Source organism: Chaetura pelagica, unplaced genomic scaffold (assembly GCF_000747805.2).
Source record: "Chaetura pelagica isolate M959 unplaced genomic scaffold, ChaPel_1.0 scaffold345, whole genome shotgun sequence".
NCBI classification, from domain to species: Eukaryota; Metazoa; Chordata; class Aves; order Apodiformes; family Apodidae; genus Chaetura; species Chaetura pelagica.
In genome coordinates this window covers 1,848,758-1,867,473 of record NW_009953962.1, presented here as the reverse complement: position 1 = coordinate 1,867,473, position 18,716 = coordinate 1,848,758, and the positions used below count along the sequence as shown (strand labels likewise).

General features: G+C 38.0%; 1 protein-coding gene across 1 annotated transcript in view; it reads left to right on the top strand.

The window, feature by feature from the left end:
• Positions 1–18,716, top strand: part of PSIP1 (PC4 and SFRS1 interacting protein 1) — a 41,942-nt gene that overhangs the window by 15,000 nt on the left and 8,226 nt on the right. The window contains exons 4-12 of the mRNA XM_010001934.1: positions 2,009–2,125; positions 4,875–4,982; positions 5,513–5,575; positions 7,665–7,791; positions 10,206–10,281; positions 11,156–11,381; positions 12,024–12,142; positions 14,532–14,587; positions 15,843–15,913. Of these exons, the coding sequence (XP_010000236.1) occupies positions 2,009–2,125; positions 4,875–4,982; positions 5,513–5,575; positions 7,665–7,791; positions 10,206–10,281; positions 11,156–11,381; positions 12,024–12,142; positions 14,532–14,587; positions 15,843–15,913 (963 nt within the window). The remainder of the gene's footprint in view (positions 1–2,008; positions 2,126–4,874; positions 4,983–5,512; positions 5,576–7,664; positions 7,792–10,205; positions 10,282–11,155; positions 11,382–12,023; positions 12,143–14,531; positions 14,588–15,842; positions 15,914–18,716) is intronic.

Sequence of the window (18,716 nt, the reverse complement as noted above, 5' to 3'; positions counted from 1 at the left end):
TAGCCATTGGGTTGTTCTCTGCCATTTTTTTCCCCACTATTTCTTTATTTAAAAAAATAAAAAAAAAAGCTTCTGAGGTCCCATCTTCTCATCTTTGCCAAAGAGTGGTATGGTACAGGCAACAAAATACTCATGTCAGGCAATTCGACACAATTTAGCCAATTGACCTAAGCTTTTTGTTACCGATTCTGGTAAGAAACAAAGAAGACACCTCTGCTCCCCCCTCGCTGGTCTCCATTCTCCTCACTGCACATCACAGTCCCCTGGTTGAGGTGATGGTGGCGCAGGAAACTGAGGCTGCTGTGTAGTGGTTTCTTTGTTTTGCTGTTCCTTGTGTCTTGCACAATGGCTTGGGCATGACTGCAATCCCCTTAGAGCTGTCCTTTCTGTCCCTTCTCTGCTCAGGCAACTCCTTTTGGCTGAAGCCTGGCTTGGGTGACTCCTGGCGTGTTCCTTCTGCCCGCTTCTTTCCCTTCATCTCCCCGGCGGCCTGCGCAGGCATCTCTTCTGTGCTTCATTCTTCTCCTCAGGCAGTATCTCCCCAGGCAGCTGCTTTCCTCCTTCATCACCCTTCCCCAGGGCTGTGCTGGCAGAGGTGCCAGGGGCTCTCTGGTGGGTGCAGTTGGTTTCCCATTGCTGGCCAGGACTGGTTGTGACGGGCTGAAGGCAGCCCCGGCCTGGCTGCACAGGGGCGGCTACTGCTGCTGCTGGGGCCAGAGCTGTGTGTTGTGCAGGCAGTCAGGGCACCAGAGAGAGGACATGGAGCTGGTTATGAGGTGTGAGAGGAAAGGTAACCTAGGTATACTGGTAAGTGAAGACAGTGTTTTCCCAACAATATTTTAACATCATGTATTGGGGCCTATTAATATGTTACAGTGTTCAGTAGGCATTGGTGAATGGACAGTATTATCTTAGAGGTGAATGAATGTATCCTAAGGTGTAGTGCTTGGTCTCTTGTGTTTTATCTACATGTAAGTCTTTGATTTTAAAAAGATTCATAGGGTTAAATGAAGCATATTTACTGGACAGTAGCAGGGAAAACAGTCTAGTTGTCAGAGCCTAAAAGTTCAGGGTAAGTAGGTAATTTTTTTTGGCCACAGAACAGATCAAGCCAGAGGGGAGTGGGCAATCACATGGAGATGTTTGCCAAAATTGAGCTTTCGTTCTGGATACCAGGTAATTAAATGGCAGACTTGTCAGCTATTAATAACCGATTCACTTGTAGTATTTTTTCTTGATTTCTGTCTCTCTACTGGATGTGTCTTGTCTTAGTCCTTTTGAGAGCCGTATTTTCTGTTTAACTGCTAGAGGCAGCTGGAGTGTTCTGAAAGCAGTGTTTATACTTTGCAGATGTTGCTTGTAACTGCTAGTAAGGGAAGTGAAGGGCAGAAGGGATCTTGTGCCTTGGGCTTAAATCCAAAACCACTTCCTCAGTGAGGGAGAAATTAGTGTCAGGGGAGTACTGCCAGCTTTGTTTGGAGGAGCTAATAATACTGAAGAGTAAGAATGCTATCTACAGTGTAATGGAATCAAAAAGAATAATTTTGTCATTACTGTTTCTTTGTGTTTTTACATTTATTGCTTACCCTTCTTTGCAAAATTTTTTTCTGCTTGTGTTTTCAGAAGCAGATAGTTGGCTCACATAGGACTGATTGCTCATTTGAAAAATGCATTTATTCGTGGTAACATCACAAGTTGTGTTTTACTAAAAGCTTTTTTTTTTTTTTTAAAGGAAAACCTTACATTGCCATATTTTTAGTGTGAAAATAATTTATTATACTGCTAGAGCTTGGAAGATTGGCAATTAAAAATGTGACTTAAACTGGAAACTGTAGAAATTAATGAAATAAGATATATTTTAATCTTTTACTTTTGTAGTTCTAGTAAGGCATTCCTTATCATGATGCTTTTCTTCAGTAACATAGAGGTGGCAGATCACCTCTCCATATCATTACTCTGTAGATCAGGAAGGGATTTGCATCTCATTTGTTATGTTTTTATATTGAAGTCTCATCCAGCTGTTAACACTCCTATCAAAGAAACTGTTCAAGAAAGCAATCAGGAGCCTGCTGAGGGAACTGAAGAAAAAGCAGGAGCCAAAAGAAGAAAGTCTTCTGTCCCAAAAGTAAGTAGCTGAAATAGTGCTTTATTCTGCCAGAAATGTTTTTAAATCAAAATGGTATTGCCAAGTTTTTACTTAAACATTATTTTACTGCTTAACTGCCTTGCCTCTGGTTCTGTTCAGACATACATATAGTGATATTTTTTTGTCCTTCTGTATTGCTTTTAAGGTGCTGTGCATGTTTTTGAAAACTAATTTATACACTTAAACTGAATTCACAGAGAACTTCCAAGACAGGAGACAGTGGAAATGATCACCGAGATTTATCTTTAAGTTTCAATTTCTGTTTTTGAAGACTGTTTAATATGTTAGACTGGTATGACATTCTCTGTCAATTATGACAGTTTTTGTGGAGAAGTCTAATTGAGCATTAGGTTCTGTCTGGGCAGAAAGAGTTCTTCTGTGTTTTTTTCTGTACAGAATTAGCCTGTACTTCTAATAGAATTATTAGGATATAGATGGATATAAAGGATTTCATAGCTGTATCAAGTGAACTCTGAGTCAGGAAAGTACCTGTGTGTAACTGTTATACAGTACTTTATATGGACAGAGTTAAGCTTCTTTGCTTTGTAAATGCGTGGATACTTTATAATCCTTCTGAAACAAGATTGTCTTACCTTAAATACATTGTATTCATACTAGGAAAATGTATTTCTGTTTGAAACATCTTTCCTTCAGCTTACTGGTGCTGTACATGGTTTGTACTGTGAGAGGTGAACCTTCCTAGCTTACTGTACTCTAAATGATAGTAGTGTAGTACAGTACTTTGAACTTTCTGTGTCCTTGAATGTTTTGTTTAGTTCACCTGGGGTTATTTTTCATATTGCATGGAAGAGGGCATGTGTGCCATCTCTTCTAAAGTTGTTTTTTAAGGAGATTAGAATCCCAAAATGAGAAAAATAGTGATGCAGATGGGATGGGTACATTTATGGTATCTTATTTATTTCTAACTCATTTCTGAAAATCACTATTCTACAGACTGAAAGGTGTGCTTAAATTAAGTGTCAAACTAATTTGAATAGACTTCCCTTCAATTCTAACTGTTTTCATTATTAGCCGAGATTTAATGCAGTTTTCTTGTAGGTGTAGCTGGCTGTCCTTTAGTATTGGCTCACAGCTGCAACTGAAGAATTTGCAGTGGGTCAAACATAGAGTGAATTTTCCATATGTAGGATTGGTGCCTAGTAGCTGTAATAACTTCTTTTTTCAAGAGGAAAAAAGACCTTTGATTGGGTTAAAAAAAATCATCATACTGGTAGTACAGTGGTAGATGATGTTGAGAGGTTTTTTATGAGTTGGAGACTGCAAAGTTACTTATGGGTTATTTCTCCCAATGTTTTGCTGCTGAAAGCGGTCCTTAATTTTGTACTTCTGCATGTGGAAGGTTGGTGTGACTTGAGTTCTATCAGCTATACTTCAGGAGCTCTCTTCAGTGTGTAATTTCCTCGTAGTATTAGTAAACCAATGCTGTTGTTCTTGTCCATATGTACTGCTGGTAAAAGCATTTGTTCCTCAGCACTTGCTACTGCAAGGGTAAAACTTCTTTCAAACTGGATTAGTTCAGCAGTTTACTGCATTCGGAATTTGTACAGCAAACAGCATGTGCTAATGGGGATGGCAATGACCTAAGCTTCTTGTTTCTCTGGAAAAGTGCTTTCAGGTTGTTCTGACCTGGCACTGTGAAAGAGACACAGGAACAAGTTAGAGCCATTTAAATACAAAGCTGAAATGGAAGATCGTGAACATGTCCATCTGCATAGATTTCTGTAATTAGTCGCCCATCAGTTTATCAGTTTAAGGCAAAATACGGAGTACATGTACTCCTTTTCGTAATAACATAGCTATAAAATTATTTGAACTTGTCATTGTACTCTGATTTCCAGTGGTTTTATTGAAGCAGTGATTCTTCTGTCCTAGAGTGGTAATCTGTAAAAAGACTCAGTGATACTACATGTCTTCAAGCAATTAGGAATATAACATTATAGGCTTGTGCCTGAGTTGCTTCAATGTTGAAATTTTAAGAACTGTAGCTGCCTTAAAAGGGAATTTCACCAAAGGTGATTGTGAACAGGACAAGGCAATAGCATTTAAGTCCGGAGATTGAACAGAACATCTAAAAAGCATGCTTTTCCTTGCATTTGTTGCAAGGAAAATTTTATTATTTTCAAATAAATTATTACAAACTCTTGATTTCCTTAAGTCTTAACTGCTTACCTAAAACAAAAACTCATTATTTTAAGGTTTAAAAAAAACCCCAACAAAACAGTAAAAAAAGGGCATAGATTAGATGACACCAGTTATCACTAATTACTATCTCATACACAACAACTGGTTTTGGCCTGTTACTACACTTAAGTCTTTGTTTGGTAGAATGATACTCTTTGCTAAATGTAGTCTGTGAATAAGATATCCATCTGTATGTAATAGATAAACAGTGATCCAAATGAATCTTGAGTGTTGGCATTAACATTCAGAAGTACTCATGTAATGATGACATACTTATGAACACAAAGTGGATTTTAAGTTCCACCACAGTGCATTGCTGTATTTTGACCTGTTCTGACTACTGTCTGCAGTCCTGTATTGGAGAAAGTGGTCCTACCTTAGGCTTTTAACATGTACCTAAGAGTGTATCCACAGACTTAAAATATATAAAGCAAAAAAAGCAGCCTGATGTTTATTAATGTGTTCTGATTTCACTATGAAATAGTTTTTAATGCATTTTTTACTCTTGCATTGATTCCCTTTGCAGTTATCCCCTAAAGGGGATAATAACTTACATACAGAAGCTGAAACAGAGGAAAAAGAGATGGATACTTTGAAGGAAGATGATTTATCTTCTGAAAAAAACAGTAAAGAAGTATGTGAAAGCTTTTTCTATTGCTTTGATTTATGTAAATATATTGCTTGAGTACTAAGAAGCTATAGCTATTACTACTGCAACATTTTCAGTTGCTATTTAATTATAGGTATTATATTAATTATATGCAACTTCCTATGTGGTCAGTTGTGTTCATAAAGCTCACTGAAGCTGTCTGGAGTCAAGGCAACTTTCAGTCTGGCTTTTCTGTAAGTTCCGTTAAAACAGGTGGAGTAGTGTTTGTTACCTTTCACTCTGTATTGTACTTTTTTAAAGGACTGGGTAATGAATTCAGACAGACCAAAACATGAGTACATAGTTTTATTAGAAGCAGTTATTAGTACTTACTTAATTTCTTACCTTTCAGAAAAGAAAATAAATAATTTAAAAGCAGGAAGTGTCTTTATGTATATTGTGGAATTCTAGTCTAAGTTATATGCCGGAACCTTCAGTAGTGGAAATAGCGCAGAATCATTGAAAATATATCTTTGTTTTGTTAAGACTTGTAACATAATTTCTAATCTTCACAGGATGCAGTGAAAACAATTGATTCTTCTATTCCTAAAGCTGCTAGAAGAGGAAGAAAAAGAAAGGTAACAATGTGTTTAGTTACTTCACCTAACTGGCATTTTTTTATGTGATGGCAGAAGTTGAAGTGCTTGACACTCCTCCTCCTCCCCTTTCAGATGGTTGAAAGCTTTGTAGTAATGAACATTTTTTTCCCAGAGGTTGTTTTTCAAGTCTTAATCCTATTTGAACTTACTACAGAGTGAGGGTGTTCCTGTCTTATCCTGGTAGTTGCAAGTTAAAAACACCTAAGATAGAAGTTGTTGCTAGACTGCTAATAGTCTGGTTTGAAGCTCTGAAAAGTTTATCTTAAGAACTTTGTCACACTGAAGTAACATCTGAGATACTCCTGCTTTTTGTGAGATTGTGATTCAGTGGTCTCTTCAACCTGGAAAAAATTTGGGTTACTTTGAAGGAGGCAGTTCAAACTGCATGCCCAGCATGTTCCAGCCTTCATATTCATGTGATCATACAGCAAGCCAGATCATGGCTCTGACCCAACTAAAAACTATATTAAAATGGGGCAAAGTTTAATTTTTATTTGAAACTATTTAACTTGTAACCTTAGTGCTGATAGTAGGGGTGGAATGAGCAAGAATTAACTGTGACCTTAATATGTTTGCCACAGGTAAGTAGTGCACTGAGTATCATTTGCTTCATGAAAAAGATCTGTGTTTGGATGCTCTTAAAAATACCATGAATATTTTAAAAATATAAAGACTGCCTTTAAAAAAAAATAAGTTTATAAAAATCTAAAATAAAATTCAAAAACAGCTTCTAGTCTGAAGCAGTGGGAACTTTACGGAGTGTCTGTGGCAATGCATACATGTGATTTCAGTTTGTAAATGCAAGAGAAGCCCTACAGATGACAGACACACAAAATTTTCATTCCTTGCTTTTTAAAAAAATCTTACCATTGTGATGTTTTTCATTGGTTTTCTTTGAAGTTGGGGTATTTTTGGGATTGTAAGGCATGGGGGGCCTAAGATTTCCTCAGTCACATTTACTAGCTTCAGTTCACAGACTTGTGTTTGGCATGTGGCAAGGGATTTAACCAGAATTTTGCATTACTACAGGCTGAATAGAAAAATGTATTCTTTCAAAGGATATGGTGTGTGTCAGAAAAGAGGGCTAGCTATGCACTTTTATGACTGAATACATCTCTTATGTGCCTTAAGAAACATGATGTGTTCTTTTTCTGGAGTTGTTAAAAAACAACCTAACAATTATTTTTCTTTGTTTAAACAGTCTTTTGTAGGCTCATGGAAAGCACAGTTAGTGAGAGATGTACCTCTTCTCAGCTCTAGGTTTAAGTTTGTCTCTGTTCATAAAATTCTTTTATTATAGGTGCCACAAATAATGATAACTATTTGCCATAACTTCTCTGTTGCTGCTAGCTGATGCTTCTGCATCCAGGACACTAAATTATGTGAATATTTTCTCTGGTGGGGATTTTTCTCAATTCTGTTTATGTATGGCTAATGAATGTTTCTGCAGGGAGATATGTATCCTTTCATCAACATGATATTTTGTCTTAAGTTCTTTGTTTTTACAACCCAGCCCCCCTAAAATTACTATATAGATGAAGGTCATTGTCTCTAGTTAGTGCAGTTCAGCATACAGTTTTTAATTTTAGAGCAGTTGGCTTTACAGCTAGAAGCAAGTATTTTCTGAATAGCTCCATCTACTGGGTTAATACTTTGATGCAGCTGGGGGAGATGATGGCATCCAAAAGAAGAGTACTTAAAAATGGTGGGGGGAAGTAAACTTACCTGCTTAAAACTGGGTTTTTCCCTACTGTTATGGTGACCTTAAAATACTTACAAATAAACTTTTTCCTTTGTTGAACCAAGATAGTTTATTGTTCCGAGGATGAATGGGCTTGTTTTGTTGAAATCCTATGAGACATTACTGTATCAGGTAGCAATAGTATGGAGAGGTCGAAATTAATGATACTTAAATATAATATGCTTCTAAATTGGAAACATTTTTTTCATATGTAGAAGCAATAGCATAATAATGCACTTATAGAAGTTTAAAACAGTTGCTTGAGAAAATAATTTAAATATTGCTGCCCTGTGTTTTTTCACTTGTGAAACTCATTCTTCAAATTAGGCTGAAAAACAACCTGAGGCTGAGGAAGCAGCACCAGTGGCAACAGCAGCAGTGGCAGCAGCAGTGACATCAGCAGCTCCTGTGCCAGTGTCTCCAAAAGTAAGCCCTAAAAGAGGAAGACCGGCAGGTAACTTAAAAAGAAAGATATATGTTTTTTTCACCACAGAAGTATCTTAAGTAGAATTACTTAGTCAGGGAACAGTCTTTTCCTTGAAGTATTACAGAGGATTTTCTCATGTTAAAGACAGTCTTTACTTATTGATTGTAATGAGGAAACACCTCACCTCAAACTAATGGATTTATAATGTTTTTGTTTATAATGGGTGGATTTATAATGGTTTTAAATTGTTAGCAATAATGCTCATCCTTTAAATAAGACTTATTGGCTTTAAGTATAAGTATCATCTTCAGAAAAGCTGCCTTCATAGAATGCTGCTAAACTACAGATAAATTGTAAAAGCTCTTTGTGCATTGTTGCTCCATAACTGTTTGTATTTGTTAAAGGAATATAAAGTAGTTCAATTGTTTTAAAAATACCAATAAAACAGATGGAATAGAACTGTGGAAACATAGAGCCTGCAGGTGGAGCTAAGAGGACAGTAAAAGAGCCAGTCAGACTTCTTTAAAAAGATACTTAAGGCAGTGTCTGTAGATTGATAGACAAAAGAGATGAAGGTACTTTTTCTTAAAATGTATAATTAGAATAATTTGGTAATAATTCTGCAGTGCTTGTTTTTTTTTTTTCAAAGTAGCAGTGATCTAACTCATCAGAATTCTTGTGGTAAGCCTGCAAATATTCTTGAATTGGTTGTTAGCTACTTACTGCATTGGAAGAGTTCTCACAGCAGTTGAGTACATTGTATGAGCATCTAGCCTGGGAAACAATTTATCCTCATATCTGCTAGCAGTATGAAAGTAACTATCTGAAAGACAGTTCCCAGAAGGCTGTGCTGCCACACAGTGAGACCTAGACAGGCTAGAGAGTTGGGCAGGGAGAAACTTGTGTAGAGTCTTGCATCTGGGGAAGAAAGCTGCTCGTACCAGTATAGGTTGGGGGCTGACCTGCTGGAGAGCAGTGTAGGAGAAAGGGACCTGGGGGTCCTGGTGGGCAGGAGGATGATCATGAGCCAGCAATGTGCCCTTGTAGCCAAGAAGGCCAATGGCATCCTGGGATGCATTAGAAAGGGTGTGGTTAGTAGGTCAAGGGAGGTTCTCCTCCCCCTCTGTTCTGCCTTGGTGAGGCCACACCTGGAATATTGTGGCCAGTTCTGGGCCCCTCAGTTCCAGAAGGACAGGGGATGGCTTGATAAAGTCTGGTGCAGAGCCACAAAGATGATTAAGGGAGTGGAACATCTCCCTTATGAGGAAAGGCTGAGGGAGCTGGGTCTCTTTAGCCTGGAGAAAAAGAGACTGAGGGGCAACCTCATCAGTGTTTACAAATATGTAAAGGGTGAGTGCCAGGATGATGTAGCCAGGTTTTTTTCAGTGACAACCAGTGATAGGACATGGGGTAATGAATGCAAACTGGAGCATAGGAGGTTCCGTGTGAATATCAGGAAAAACTTCTTTACTGTGAGAGTGACAGAGCACTGAACAGGCTGCCCAGAGAGGTTGTGGCATCTCCTTCGCCGGAAACACTCAAAAGCTGCATGGACCAGTTCCTGTGTGATGTGGTTTGGGTGACCCTGCTCTGGCTGGGGGATTTGACTAGATGATCTTTCGAGGTCCCTTCCAACCCCTAGGATTCTGGGATTCTGTGATTCTGTGAAGGTGGAACCACAGTTAACTAGGCTTAATTACTTTTGTCTTGGAAGCTGTGAGGAAGTAAAGTATTACTTGAGCAAATGTACATTTGTAATACTATTATGGTTTTCATCTGTAGAGAGTTTTTTGTATGTTTTTATTAACTGGTGTCTGTAAGAGCAGGGAAGGATCTATAAAGGATGCTTTTATGTCCTGTATAAAATACCTTTTTATAAGGTATACTGTGCAGCTTTTTCTGGTGTTGATATGATGCAGGCATCTGTTGCTTAACAGTGCTCCATGCTAACACCAAACAAAGTTTAAACACTGACTACTAGGTTTACTAGGCACATGTTCTCTCTGGTATCAGACAAGCATTAGAAGGTTAGAAGTGCCAAGAAGGGATATGCACTATTTGTCTTATTCCTAACAATATGGTCAATCTAAGGAATTCCCAAGTTTAGTTCTGTACTATACTGTGGTGGTAGACCTTCTTGTTACCAAGAAAGTGACAGAAGCCCCGTTGTACATCTAAAAATAATGGAAAACTTCATAAATCTGGACAATTAATTACTTATTTCCATTCTCTAATTTCAGACTTTCTTGTTAATATTAGTTATGCAACATGTGAAACAAATCCTAATTGCACAGAGTGCAAAAAACCACAAGAATTGGTAGCTGGAACCTCTGGCTAAAAGAAGCCCGAAGTTTTTACATTATGAATCAGCTAAAAAAACTTCCAACACTTTGATTTTTCAAAGTCTGTGGATTAATCTATTGTTTTTGTATAAATACTAGCTTCCGATGTTAAGGTTCCAAAGCCAAGAGGGAGACCCAAGTTGGTGAAACCACCTTGTCTTTCAGAGAGTGACTCGTGAGTTGTTCTGTTTTTTTTCTTTATGTAGTGCTTCTTTGTTGCTGTAAACCGTGTTGTCCCATATGTTAAGACTTCATATTTACTACTGAGTTTTTGACAGGATTTTGCCCCTTTGGTGTTCAGTATGAGTTACTGTTTGCTTTGATGTTATTTACTGTTCAGGTAATGAATATATAGTAACTTACGTAGTACATTTTTGAAACAAGATACAGAAGATCTGAACATTCCTAACGTGTAAAATATGTGCAAAATTCCTTATGTAATTGTGAGTGAAGAGTAAAATATATTAATTAAGGGAAAAGACAAGATCATGCAAAACCTATTGTATTGAATTTTTTTTACATTTTTGTTTCACAAATCTCTTCTGATAGAATTTTAACACTATTTTGTTACCTACATTTATTTTTTTTTTACCCTCTTCAGTTCTTGTGTCAAGTCCTTAGTGGTTCTAGTAATTGAAAGAAAAGTTGACCACCAGTATAGTTTTCTAAAGATAGTAAATGGACAGTTTCAGTATATGTACACCTTAAGTAGTATACTTTATAAAACTAGTTCACAGTGTATGCAGTCTTGGTCATGCAGACATGTGTGGAGAACAGAACATTAACTTTCTAGTTTTGGATTTATGTACATATATTAATGTTAGCTTTAGTGCACCTGTGCTATTATTTATTTGGCTGTTTTTTGCACAGGTAGTGGGCTGTAGTTTCAGAAAAAGTAATTTTTGAAGAGTCATTAAATGAAACGGGGGTGAATTATTTTTAATATTGTAATTAAAAAATAAGCAGAACTTCCTGAGTTAGAGGAATATGATGTTTTAAACTCACTGTAGATATTGGATGTGATGGCTAAATGCTGTTCCATGTTTTAGTGTTAATGATGAGGAGAAGGCAAAGAAAAAAGGACAGGAAGAAAAGACCAAAAAGCAAGGGAAAAAAGATGAGGAAAGTCAGAAAGAAGAGGAGAAATCAAAGAAGGAATTTGACAAAAAGGAAGGAAAGAAAGAGGCTGAACCAAAAAGGAAAAATGCTGCAAAAGTGGGTTCTGCATCAGCTTCTGATTCTGAAGATGATGGAGAAGAACAAGACAGTGACAAGGTATCAGTTTGCTTTCCTGATATCTTTACTATAGAGGGAAAGTAGTATAAATTAAGGTCTTTCTTGAAGTTAATGATAGATCTTAGTGAAGGTTGGAGCCCTTTGTCTGGCTAATGTAGAACATACCAAAGAAGTTCTTGGAAGAATTATTTGACAAAAATAAGTTCTACAACTTTTATTCTGTATATCTATGGAAAGCCTCTTTTCTGAGACACTTTAATTTTTAAAAAAGGATTTAAGTGTAGCAGTAATTTATTTTGTCAAAAGGCTCTTTTCTGTTTAAGTTTCTTGGAACTCAGATGTTTTTTTTCCTTGGATGCATCTAAGAGAACATTTGGCTGGAAAACAAGTGTTTGAAAGGTATAAAGTTGTCCCCAGCCAATCATTTGGAGTGTGTTCCATCTTCTGGTACTGAGGATATTTGCCTTCTATTAGAAAATAAAAAGGGAGAAAGGATTAAAGAAATTCAGGACTTGCCAACATGTCTTGGATTTAATTGCAGGGAAGGCCAGCTTTTGTCAAGTTTTTCCATGGAGCAGAGATACTTCAGAGATATTTAGTGTAGGTAGGTTTACCTATTTACAGAAACAATTATTTAATAAGCTTGATTTTTGTCTTTCTATAATCCTGAAATAAAAACAGAAGAAAAAAGGAGGAAGAAGCTTTCAGGCAGCTCATAGAAGAAACGTTGTAAGAGGCCAACATGAGAGAGAAGTAACAGAAAGAAAGCGTAAGCAAGAGGAGCAGACAGAATCTGAATTGTGAGTGTTTAATATGTGATGTCCACAGACTTTAGAAGTACTTTGAAACTAATGAGAGGAGACAGGACCTGAAAAAAATCCAAACTGGTTTGCACTGTTCTCTTCCCGTGCCCTTTTTGTTTGTTTGTCTTTGTTTTGTCTCCTGGCTTCTATTTAAATGAAGAGTAAAAGGCTCCTTTAAACCAATATGTTCTGTTGTGGGAGAATAGGGAAAAATTTAACCTAGAAATTAAGCAATGTCAGTCTTTCAGTGACTTAGAATTTCTAGCAGAAGATAGCTAGCGGACTCTGTTCAGGACCTGTGTTTTTCTTAAAGTTTTGGATACGTTCAGTTGAGAGCAGGTAGGACTTGTTAATTCATGGTTACAGATTTTTTATCAGATTGTGGAATGCATAGGGTTACCTGGAAAGCATTTCCTTCTTTGTCTGTCAGCTGGAGCACACACTGTCAGATAGAACAAGGAAAAGACTAAGAATTATTCTACTCTAGCATTTCAAAGCTAGTTGAGTGATACCAAAAGTGGTCTGCATTTGAACGATAAATTATTAAAAATTAATCAAGCATAAGAATGGAGAGAAGATCCTGTCAGAAACAGGGGAGGGCGGTGGAAGGGTGTGAAAATAGGAGGAAATCTTACCCATTCTCAAGAGCTGTTATGCAAATGGCTGAAGAAGCTGCCATCATGAGATCATGTTGTTCCCATCACCACAGGTGGTGGGAGGGCAGAAGAAAGGGAGAACAAGGTAAACATTCAGAGAAAAAAGAGGAGGTTAATGATCCCTTTCACCCATAACAATAAAATTCTACCTTTTCCATATTCATTAACAATCTATTTTGGGGTGTTATTTTTATCCTCTGGCCCTTTCTTCTCTTCTTCTGGCTGTCAATCCTTGTCTGGTAAACCTAAATGAATTACTAGCCTGTAACAAAGCTAAGCTTTTCCAGTGCTGATACTAAATTGTCCTTAGCATCTTTGCAGCTTTTAATATATCATTATATAAATCTGACATATGTTGATTGATTTTTGCAATCAAACTGGCCTATATTGATTTCATTATAATAATCAAATCTCCTGTAATTTTAAATAGCTGTCATATTTTATGTATTGGAGGATAGATGGAGCTTTGTTTCAGTAAGATAAAGGAGTAATAGTTACTGGATGCATAATGAATTTAATTGTAGCTGATGACTGATACTGCAAAACTCAATATTGATAAAAAGATTTTTTTGTTGTTGTCTGTATTCAGGTTCCTCTACAAGTACACTGAAGAGAGGTTGATAGGTGGTTTTTTAATTACTTTTCTTAACAACTTAGTTTCCATTTGCTCATCTTTGTACCTACTTTGTTAGTACTTACTTACATCTAATAATAGAGCTTTGTACACTGTTCTGCACATAAAAGTTTACATTTACCATTTAAACAGTATGAGCTTGTACTGCCAGTTGAAGTACAACAGTCTTGTACTTTACAACTGTTGATTCATTAACTGGATAGAGTAGGAAAGGAACATGGAAGATGATAGACAGTTAGACATGGATATTATATGGGTGCATATTACTGTGACAGGAAGAAAGTTAGTCACAGAATATTTAATCATGATGTTCTGAAATATGCATATTCTAAGATGAGGCTTTGAAACCCCTCAGTAAGAGAAGACTGAGAATTTGGTAAGTAGAAGTTCATTATCTTCTCTGAATGAATAGTTCAAAAGCTTGTTTCAAATACTTCTGCCTGTCTTCATGCGGTATCTGAGATGAAGAGGAGTTTTATTTTGTCATTCTTGTGTCCTTCTTAGTGATACAATTAGAGAAAGCCATGAAATTTCAATGAATGTGTAATAAATACTTTCCCTTTATTACTATTTTTTCAAATTTTTGTATTTTTTTTATGGTAAGTTGTATAATATTTATACTGTTAGAATGAATTATATGGGGATAGAAGTCACATAGAAACTGATTATGGCTGATTAATCTCTCCATAATTCCCCATGGTAATGTTAAATAGTTCACTCTTTCTGTCATCAAAAGAAAAATATTATCTATAAGTTAGTTCCATACAATGCCATTTTATCAATTTATATGTGCAGCCAAAATAAAACACAGTTTGGAAATATGACTTGTTTTTAAAATCCTTTAATTTGGTGCTTCTACAGAAGACAGTCTGGCAGGATGATGGATCTTTCCTTCAGTGAGAAGTATCTCAGCTAACTAATTTTGCTCATTTATTTCAGTCTTTAAAAATAAGAGTTTGGCTTTTTGTAGTTCTTGCATGCTAATGTCTTAGTGAGATAATACCTCAAAATACTGCATCTCCTCTAAAAGTCAGGGGAAACAGGACTGAAAAGCAGACTTTACAACATTGTAAACACACTTCAATATTTTTGATAGGCAGAGTAAAGAAGAAGGCAAGAAAACAGAAGTTAAGAAGATAGAGAAGAAGAGAGGTTAGTTTAAAGAGTATTAAAGAGTTAAAGAGTAAAGTATTGTTGGTAATCTTAAATTTTTGACAGAATTATCTGCCTGGATAAGATAATTTACTACTAAGGGTAAATCTCAGTCTGAGATGGTTGTTTCCTTCAGGTCTTCTAAACACTGAATTCTTGTCCTCTAACGTTGTCTCTTCAGTGCATGAGAACAGGTCTTTCCTATTCCCTTGGTACTGTTATTTGAGCTTTTAATCCTTAATGATCCCTTCCATTTGTGAACAAGGAACAAAAGCTCTTACTCTATGAACTGAATAATTTTAGTTCTTCCTTTAATTTTTTCCTTTCTGTCTTCTCATAACACAATAATATGAGAGACCTCTTGGAAGTATTTAGATGCTACCTCTTAGTAAGCAGGAGGCTTGCTAACCAAGAGGCTTGTTCTTCCTAAGCAAGAGGCTTAGATTCAGATTACTGTGGTCTTGTCTACTAACCCATGCTTGGAAACTGACCTTCACAGGGATAAGTAATTCTGTTTTTAGTACTCCCATCTCTAAGGGCAGTCCAAACCACTAATTTGCACTGTAGTACAGATCAAGTGGCATGGACTCCAACCAACCCAGTGTTGGCAGGGGAAAAAAAAAATACCCAAACACTTCCTTGGTGAATCTTGGACTTAAAGGAAACTGTTTTCTTGCAGTTATTATCCTGAATACATACTACTAGCTTATGAAAAAATCAAAACAGGCAGTCAGCATGTGAATTAGAGACAGACGTCATCGTTCATCTTAGACCTGCCAGAGCATGTGTACTGGGAACATTTTCTTTGGATGGATTTGGTCTGTAACTTGAATCATATCTGATTTACTGGAAACAAAACCATTAATATCCAGGTGTCCTGTCATTAAAGGGTTTCCATCTTAGTATAACTCAAAGTATTTATTGAAATTTCCTTTTAACCTGGCTTACTAGTAGAAGATGACAGCTGCATATTGAAATACAAAATGAATTGAAAATTACCTGTAGCTTGTAACGCCTAAAGAGCAGACTATGTAAGTTGCTGATAGTGTCCAATTTTGAAAAGCTGACTACTTTATTTATGATAAAGTAGGCCCTGTGGTGTATTTATATGTGCAGATGCATCATTATCTGATAAGGGAGCATGTGCCCTTTTCTTTCTGCATTCTCTATGATGTTCCAATTTGTAGAAGGGTTTCTATAAAAACAAACCTGATGTGATTATCAGATATTTATGCATACTATTTTTAATCTTCAGAAACATCAATGGATTCTAGGCTTCAAAGGATACATGCAGAAATTAAGAACTCCCTGAAAATTGATAATCTTGTGAGTATATTTTTATAAAACTGATGTAAATGCATAATTCCAGTAGGAAGTACTTGGCATGCATGTTTGTTTTTAAATAATATTCTGAGAATGAATGGAATTTTTTTCCATTTGAAAGATAACTGCTGCTTAAATGAGGTTTCTGTAGACATGGAAAGATCAATGTCAGCAAGTGAAATTGGTTTTGTTTGAAACTACTTCATGTAAATTATTTACCAGAAACATTCAGACAGAATTGAGTCAAATACAGCATCTGTGCCAGCTCAGCCTGGTCTCTGCAGAAGCATGAGGACACGAGTGTAGTAGTGACAGACTCCTTGATGCAAGGGATGGAGGCCCCCATCTACTGACCCCACCATTTGTCAAGGGAAGTCTGCTGCTTGCTGGGAGATCATATTGGCAACATTACTGACAGATGGTTGAGGCTTGTCTGGCCTTAGGATTATTTATTAACTGCTACTGCTTTTCTCTGTTGAGCACTAGTGGTATGGTCAGGGGAGACCTGTAAAATGTCAGATGTGACTGTGTGAGTCTGAGGGTGAGGACCCAGGTGATGGTCCCTTTCATGATGAAAAAATGTAGAGAATCATAGAACAGAAACATCAAATTGTTTAGTGGGAAAAGACCTTTGAGATCATCAGGTTCAAATGTTAACCTGGCACTGCCAAGTCCACCATTAAACCATGTCCCTATGCACCACGCCTACACATCTTTTAAATACCTTTAAGGATGGTGACATCAGACTTCCCTGGGCAGCCTGTTCAGTACCTGACAACCCTTTTGGTGAATAATTTTTTTGTAATATTCAATCTAAACCTCCCTTGGCACAACTTTGAGGCCATTTCCTCTTGTCACTTGGGAGAAGAGGCTGCCACCTGTGTCACTACAGTAGTCTTTCAGGTAGTTGTAGAGAGTGGCACAGTCTCCCCACGGCCTCCATTTCTCCAGGCTAAACAACCCCAGTTCCCTCAGCCGTTCCTCCTAGACCTTTCACCAGCTTTGTTGCACCTCTTTGGACATGCTCCAGCACCTCAGTGTCCATCCTTGTAGAGAGAGTCCCACAGCTGAGCAGCAGAGAGACAAAGTAAGGAAGAAAAGAGTGAGGAAGTGGAAGAGCAGGTTGGCAATCAAATCACGCAGGGTGATGTAAACAGAATTGGCCATGTCATTCCTCAACAGAACAGAATTGTAGTGGCATCACCACAAGCACAGAAGGGAAGAAGAGCTAGCAAGACACTGATGAAGAAAGTGCTCATAACCTTTTTGGAAAGTCAGCACAAGTGGGTGCCTCTTTGAAGTGGCTGTACGCTAACGCATTACAGCATGGTGAGCAAAACAGACAAACTGGACATCTGTCTGCAATTGCAGGGCTACGGTTTCATTGACATCACGGAGATTTTGTGGGCGTAGGTCATCAGACTGGAGCCTTGCCATGTGTGCATACGGGCTCCTTAGGAAAGAAAGGTGCTGGGGAGAGACCAGTGAGAATGTGTAGAGCTCTGCATTAGGACAAATGTTCTCCATGGTGGAAAAGGACCCGGGCATGCTGGTTTACAGCCCACTTCACATGAGCTAGCAGTATGCCCAGGTGGCCAAGAAGGCCAACAGCATCCTGGCCTGAAGCATCAGGAATAGTGTGGCCAGCAGGAGTAGAGAGGTGCCACCGTACTCAGCACTGGTGAGGTCTCACCTTGAGTACTGTGTCCAGTTCTGGGCCCCTCACTGTAAGAAGGACATAAAGGTGCTGGAGCAGGTTCAGAGGAGAGCTACCAAGCTGGTGAAGGATATAGAGAATAAGCCCTATGAGGAAAGGCTGAGGGAGCTGGAATTGTTTAGTTTAAAGAAGAGGAGGCTGAGGGGAAACCTCATTGCTCTCTACAACTACCTGAAAGGAGGTTGTAGGGAGGTGGGAGCTGACCTTCTCCCAAGTGAATAATGACAAGAGGAAATGGCCTGAAGCTGGGGAGGTTTCGACTGGATATTAGAAATAATTTATTGACTGAAGGAATGGTTGGACAGTGGAACAAGCTCTGCCCAGGGAGGTGGTGGAGTCACCATCCCTGAAAGTATTTAAAAGAAATACAGATATAGCACTTAGCAACATGATTTAAGCACTGAACTGGTAAAGTAAGTTATATAGGTGGATTTGGGTTTTGGTTGGACTTGATGATCTTCAAGGTCACTTCCAACCAGGATGATTCTATGAAGGACCACGAAGATTAATTAATGGCTTGGAGCATGTGTCATATAGAAGGAGAGAGTTGGAGAGTGTTCAGCCTGGAGAAGGATGAGAGGGGAAGCTTCTCCACGTGTAGTAAATAAAAGGCTTCATTCCATCTCCACTGAAAGGCTGAAGTTCTCAATACCACTGTTAACTGGCCAAGGAGAGGTGTGTGACATCAGTTTGAGGACTTTCCCTAACTGATTACATGGTCTTTTCAGAGTATTGTTGCATGGATGGTGCATCCATGAAAGGGATTCAGCCTTTGGTTTAGTATTTCTGTTTGTGAGAGCCATTTGAACAGTGAGGAAAACATTAGTGTAGATGAAGTACAGTGGCATGGGACACACCAAGCTGCTATAACTGAGAAAATCAGCATTGTGGTGAGTGTTGGAGGCAAGGTTCTGGTCATGGGAGCGAGGAGTTGTCCTGTGCCGGGTGCAGCTGATTCCAGCTGTCTCCAGCAGACCCACTGCAGGACATAGCTGAGACCCTCAGCCAAGATGGTGGTACCTGTATGATAACTTATTTAAGAAAGGGCAAAACATACTGGGCAGAGAGAGAGGAGGAGGGTAGGAAAGA